Genomic DNA, 7,084 nt, shown 5'->3' with positions numbered 1-7,084 from the left:
TCAATTTTTTTTTGTGGGGGGAAGGTCGGGGAGGGGGCGTGGGTGATCGAGGATCGGGATGAAAAAATAAAAAATTGAAGTTGAATTTGTTTTAAAAAAACAATACAAAAATTGATGGGGGGACGAGGGTAGTGGGGGGGTAAAAAATAAAAAATTAAAATTAGAAATATCTTTTAAAAATAATTTTTAATATTTTTTTGGGAGGGGTGGGAGTAGGGGTGAGGGTGCGTAAAAAAATTGAATTTAAAAACAAACTTTAAAATAATTTTTTTTGGGGGGGTTGGTTGGGGGACTGGTTTGAGGATAGGGACAAAATAAATTTATTTTTTCAACAAAAAAGTAATTGTAATTTGAAGTTGGAAGAGAGCTTTGGAAAATGTTTTTCTTAAGTTTTGAAAGGAAGTCATTTTCCTTAAATTTGAGAAAAATGAGTTGATTTGGAAAACATTTTCCAAAACATTTAACCCAACCAAACATGAGAAAATTGGAATATCCTTCGTACCAAACACACCCTTAGATATTGTTTGATTGGTCTGTCATCGCAATTTGACTTTAAGCAACAAATTTCATTAAGCCGCTTCGTAGTTGGTGGATGCACAATAACTGAGGGGACTAAAGTATTCCTTCTTAATATCCTCTAACGTAAGATTTTATATATATTTAATATCCAACTCGCTCAATCAGGCTCTTCCCTCCCTAGACCGTAATGTGGTTCTACGTACTAATGTAAACTTGTATTTAAATAAAGGTTTAAGTCATCTAAAGTCATTTAAAGTTGTCTCTATACTTCACTTGAATACCTCATCTTAGACTTGTTCTAATTGAACACTTGCACTACAATTTTTAATTGAGGTGTTATGCGGACAACTTTTAAGTGATCGCATATGACTTAAGTCTTAAATAAAATATTATGTACAGTAAATAGCACTATAATTCCGAGTCACCCATCCATCATCTGAGTGAAACAGGGCGCTCTAATTATACGATCAACAAGATGAGAATTCACATTTCATTAATGAAAATTAGAGACTAAGGTACCCGAAATCCAAGTCTAGCGCTGCGCGGCTATCGTTATTATTATTACATAGTATGCACATATAATACAATTAATATATGATCAAGCAGAAGCAGCAGCTTTGCAAATTGGGAGGTCCTTTGGAGAATTAGGTGGAATATTGAGAATTGGGTTACTCTCAAAGAAATTAACTGGCTTTATCTCAAAACTTGATGATACTGTTGGCATTATTGGGAAATCCTCTTGGCATGGAATATGATGGAACCCTAATGTATACCACACCACTATGTCTTTATTCTCAATTGCCCGGTCTCTACAAAATACAAACAAACAAAAAAAGTACTATTAATTACTCAAAAATATCAAACAAGCGCTTACTATCTGGTCAAAAGTTATAATTAATATTACTCCTATATCATAACCAAGCCCATCAAACAGGTCTTATGTTCGACCATGACAATGACCTGGGCCATTCCTTGACCATCGCGATAACAGTGTGATTTTCCCTTTATTTAATCTCACCATGTTACGTTACCTACAACACGTAACTATTCATAGCAAGTATAATATGGTTGATAACATGGAAAATGGAGTAAATAATCCTAATGTAACGTGTTAAAGTGCATTAAGTTACTCTTTCCATTTCAATTTGTTTGTCTTATTTTCCTTTTTAGTTTTTTTTTTTTTTTCCAATTCTTTGATTCTAACTCCCCACATGTCATGTTTAAAACCACAAGAATTTTGGAACATTCTATCTATCTTTAATTTAAGACAATAAGATTCAAAAGTCTTTTTTACTTTTTAAGACTGTATCAAGTCAAAACCAATCAAACAAATCAACACAGAAGAAGTTACCTGTCAGACCAAACAGCAAGAGTATCATCACCTTGACTTTGATAAACAAACAAGCCAGCAGCCCATTGCTCAGACTCATTATAAGGTGTGACCCAAATTTGGTTATTAGTAAAAGCAGCTCTCTTCTGAGGAGGATCATCATGGTCAAGTAAACTAGCAGCAGTTCCACCAGGAACAACTTTGTAACCAACAGGATTCCCAACTCTTGATTTCTTATTAGAATTAATCACATGGAATTCTGAAGGATCATATAGTTTGAGCTTAATTTGTGCATCTTTTTCAGTTTTAGCCACATTTCTAACAGCTTTTAAGTAGCTTCTTCGTGGTGATTCTCCAGGAGAAGTCATCTCCTTCTGGAGATTCACCTTCACGAAAGAATTGTTCGATGGACCATCGATGTCCATGTTGAGATGGAAAGTTACATAGTGATCATGGATGACTCCTATTATGTTTTCAGATAAGAGAGTGCCATAGAGATATTCATTTTGGTTTACTTGATTCATGTTCACATATGGAGAGCCTTTCACCATCAATATTCCACTTAGTCCAACCTATATAACAACAAAACAAAATTGATAAAAGAATCTTTAGAAATAATATCAAAAGAATCTTAGACCATTTTATTTCAGGATGCGGCTTAACAATAAATGAAGTCAGAATCATAAGGTATCATGTTCAATTCAGGTAGAAGTAAAAACATTATGTAATTTATTTTTATCTATTTAAGCTTCTCGTGTGGATCAAAATTGCTTATGGGGTAGAAAATAGTACTCCGTAAAAATTAATCAAAGTGTGTAAGCTGACGATTCTATACTATTCAACTTGGAATTGATATTGAGATGTGACTAATGACCAACCCCACGACCCCACCCCACCCCTTCCAAGGAGGAAAAAAATAGCTTGATGTGAATGGGTGATTATTGCTATTTGCTACCCATTAATATATTCCACCAGCTCGTGTTTCCCAAGTCTTTGTGGGATCTGACATTATACTTTATTTGAAAAACAGTAGACTAAAATTTATTTCTCGTTTAATTTGCAGATTAATTAATATATGTATTAGTTATAGTATTATTTAATCGATTTTTAGTCATGATATTATATAGTGTACTATAACTAATACATCATGATATTAGCAATACATGGTCTATTAACACATGTATAAGCATAGGTAAAGATAAAATATACTTTAATATAATAAACCAAATAGTGAATAGGAAATAGTCTCAGCATAAAGCATTATACTCTCTATTGGATCTAAATTTATTTTTGAAAAATAAAAAGAATAAGATTTATTTATGTTTGACTTTACAATATATGTAAATATTTGTGTTAATATTTTGAAATTGAAAAAATAAATGCTCGATTGTTCGATGTCAGATCAAATAAATATAAAAATAAATGCATCCACCAGTAGATGAAAAATTAATTACTAAAAGCCAAAAAAATAAAATAATATCTCAAATGACTTGATTCAATTCCTATATATTAAAAATAGATATTTTAATTTTATTCTACTTGTTCAATTTAGAAAATCAATAGAAGTTTTATCATTTTCTTCTCATACTACCCTTGTCATTAAATTATTATATACAGTATTAGTAGTGGAATTTTTATTTCCAAAGTATAATTAATAAAGCTAATTTAATTAAATATTTTTTTAATAAATACTTTCTTAAAAATAATATCAAATCAACATGGGTCAGGTATTATAAAACAGAGGAATTAGTCATTATACTCATTAATCATTATACTCCTTCAAAAAACAGATGAGACATATATATACATATATATATATATATATCTTGCATGTAATTAATATTATTGGATACTCTTCTCTATCGTATCAAAATTATAATTAAACGGCAAATATAAAAGATCAAGAACTAGCAAGTATGCATGTTAGAATTATGCGAGTGCGAATTTAGATAACCAGGCTAGTAAAATTTGAACATGCGTCTTCCGTTCCAAATTATGTGACATTCAATTATTTTTAATCAGTCTTAAAAAAATAATATTTTTTTATATTAAGTAAAGAAATTAATATTTAACTTATAGTACTAAAAAATATCTATTATTTGTTTCTGACCAAATATATCAAAAAATAATAATTTAAAATATCAAACACTTTCACATAAATTGAAACTAACGATCAAATAGGTATGTTGTGCTAACCTTAGGTCGAATAAGTCCATCGTTCTGAAACTCCCAATCGACAATATAATCATAGTTTGCTACTGACGCTGCCATTCTCACCACTAACGTCACCTTTGGCCTTACTTCTCGTATCTGTCCAAAGTTGCATGCAAAACCAACAAAATCAATACTATCAAACAATATATTTTCAGAAACAAATGTCATACAACACTTGTTCTGTGTTGACACATAACAAATTTACTTTTCTTGGTTTTCGTGTCAAAAACCCCGATTAAAATTCGAATCATGCACTAAAACAGTCTAGTACTTGTACCACAACCATACACTAGTGCTGACACATAACTTATGGACAAATTTAAGTAGTACACATACAATTTTGTATCATTTACTTTTTCATAGTGAATAAAGTTGAGTGTACCATATACAATTTGAAAAAAAAGAGTGAAATTATTTACCGGCAAACCAGTAATTGGACATTCAGCATGTCGCCATCCAATATCACCAGCATATCTTTCAAATACACAAATCATATTGGAGCGCACATATGGTGTTCCATCAGCTGCCACAAAAACACCATCCATATAATACGCATTACGAGGACAATCATTTAACGGGTCAAGTGGCATCGCTTGTAACCCGAACCCGTATTCACCTGCATCCATATACGTCTTAAAATACCATGCATCTGATGGATCCATGTAAGGTACAAACAATTCCGACGTAAACCCTTTATACATAACATTCCTCATCTTCCCTGTATCCGGATCCTGAACCATGGCCCGGGATATAATAACCCCGGCTCTCGGGTCGGGCTTGAGGTGAAATTCCCAATTTGCCCATTTAACTAGATGATTGTTTTCTATAGTGAAACTTGGACCATTTGGTTGTTCGATAGATATTGGTTTGAGTAAGTTTATTTTTTGTGTGTTTTTTTTAATACGGGAGTAGCGATAGTCTGTGTTGGCGGCCTTTGGTATTGGTATACTCTTTCCTTCATCGATAATTTCCATAACTTGTTGGGTGTCTAAATCAAGAAGTACTGTTAATCCTTCAATTGGTCTCATATAGAAATTGATAGTGTCCTTCAATGTATAACATTGTACTTTAATCACTCTTCGTTTCTCCTCGATTTTTCCTGAATATAAATTTAAATTAATCAGACTCAAAGTAATGATATACTAATATTTTTCAATATAATTAACTCATTTCGCTCCTCTAACTCCGAATTAAGGACACTTACCATACCAACCAGTGGAGATGGGTAGACATGCCAGGTCAGCCAAATCAACGCCACGCTGGATAATCGAACGGTTAAAATCAGAACTAGCAAACGGGGCAGAAGTGGCAGTGATCATATCCTCGATCGTCATGATCGGGTAACCCGAATAACTACCCGTTTCACGTCGGGTCACACGACCCGTTTCAATATCCACGGAAAGCACGTGCACGACGCCGAGCGCACGCGCAACGACGGCCGCCTTCCGCGGCGGAAGCCGGTGACCTTTCCGCCAGTTCAACACTACCTCCTTCTCCGGCTCTTCGAGTACGACAGAGTGAAGAACGCAACCTTTCATCCTAAACTCCGCAATCGAATTAACGATTTTCTTAACTTTTTGAATTTCTCCAATTGTCAGTGGGTCTAAAGGATGATTGGGGAAATCGGCGTAGTGATTTTTAGAATTTTCCGGTTGCCGGAGGAAAAAGGGTTTTTTCGAACTGCACCACGGGGAGTAAGTGGTGCAGTCGAATAGCTGATCAGTTGTGTGAGAAAGCGGAGATGGTAAGTTTAAGAAAGTGAAAATTAAGAGCAAAATTATACTCGTGAGGAAGAAGAGATTTCTTCCTTCCATGGTTGGCTATTGATGTTTTTAATTTTTATTATTCTTGTGATTGTGGGAGCTATGGTGTTTAAATACATACACAGAGCCAGCTAGATAGAGAAGATAAAGTGACGTGTGAACTTGCGTATGGGAAATGACTACATTGTGCGGCCGTGCTTGATTTGCATAACTCTAATTAGCTATCGTAAGAAAAAGAATACTCTAATTGATGATTGCAAATGGTGTAATTGACTTGGAACTAGAAATCAAATGATAAAATCTTAGTGCATGTTTTCATCAAAATATCATATTTGATATGCTATTATATCACAAAATCTTAGTGCATGTTTTCATCAAAATATATTTTAATTTATATCGAACCTTTTTTATTAAAATAGTCGTCTTTTTTCACAAGTGTTAGTGATAGGGACGTTTTGATAATAATGAATATATTATTCATTACCTTATTCATATGTACCTTTACTAATATTTTGGTACTCTATTATTATACAATTAAATTAAATCGAAAAAGGGTACCATCCAAATTTTCATTAGCTTTTTAATTTGTTGTTATTAAAAACAAATAATTCCATGGTCCTAATTTCATGTCATATTTTATGTGGTTAAATTATTAAAGTAGTTGAGTTTATATATTTAAATGAACTCTGGTCCAACACATGTAGATAAACTTGATCTATTAAAGAATTTTCCCTTTTAGGAAGCGTGTTATGCAAATTGTACAGAAGTTTGAACAATTCAGGTGTTAGTTTCGTTGTTCTTTTTAGGCATAATACATAAATTGGACCTTAAACTTGGCATCGAATTTTAAGTATGACCTCTAACTTTCAAAGTGCACAAGTAGGCACTTCAACTATCCAATTCTTAAACAAAAAAACACGCGAATCCAACCTGGCATAACGCGTGATTGAGACGCAATTCAGGCGCGTCAAGGATATTTTTCGAGGCCCACAACAGTAAAAAAAAAAAGCGAAAATGACAATTTTACCCTTAATGAACCCCTTTTAAATATATCTTTATTTTTTTCAAATCAAAATCCCATTTTTCTTATTCTTCTTCCTAATTCTAGTACTCAAGCTTTTTTTTCTCTTTTTGTGCACAATTTCTGGTCGTTTTTTTATGTAATGACTTCTAATTTTTTTTGTCATTGTGTAAAAAGAGCAAATTGGGAAAAGAAAATACGACCCTACCCTTTTGTATTTTAATTTCTTTTTTTTTT

At 32.9% G+C, this 7,084-nt stretch overlaps 1 protein-coding gene across 1 annotated transcript; it reads right to left on the bottom strand.

Moving 5' to 3' along the window:
* Window positions 1-984: 984 nt before the first annotated feature.
* LOC102591556 (primary amine oxidase-like) lies at window positions 985-5,984 on the bottom strand. Its single transcript, XM_006367826.2, has 5 exons — window positions 5,268-5,984; window positions 4,483-5,162; window positions 4,046-4,159; window positions 1,871-2,421; window positions 985-1,328 (listed from the first exon to the last, which is right to left on the bottom strand). The coding sequence occupies exons 1-5, from the start codon at window positions 5,875-5,877 to the stop codon at window positions 1,118-1,120; spliced, it is 2,166 nt and encodes a 721-aa protein (XP_006367888.1). The 5' UTR covers window positions 5,878-5,984; the 3' UTR covers window positions 985-1,117.
* Window positions 5,985-7,084: the final 1,100 nt, after the last annotated feature.

This window comes from Solanum tuberosum, unplaced genomic scaffold, assembly GCF_000226075.1.
Source record: "Solanum tuberosum cultivar DM 1-3 516 R44 unplaced genomic scaffold, SolTub_3.0 scf01014, whole genome shotgun sequence".
Lineage (NCBI taxonomy): Eukaryota > Viridiplantae > Streptophyta > Magnoliopsida > Solanales > Solanaceae > Solanum > Solanum tuberosum.
Note: the sequence above shows the minus strand (reverse complement) of the source record. Positions and strands in the feature narration are given on the sequence as shown.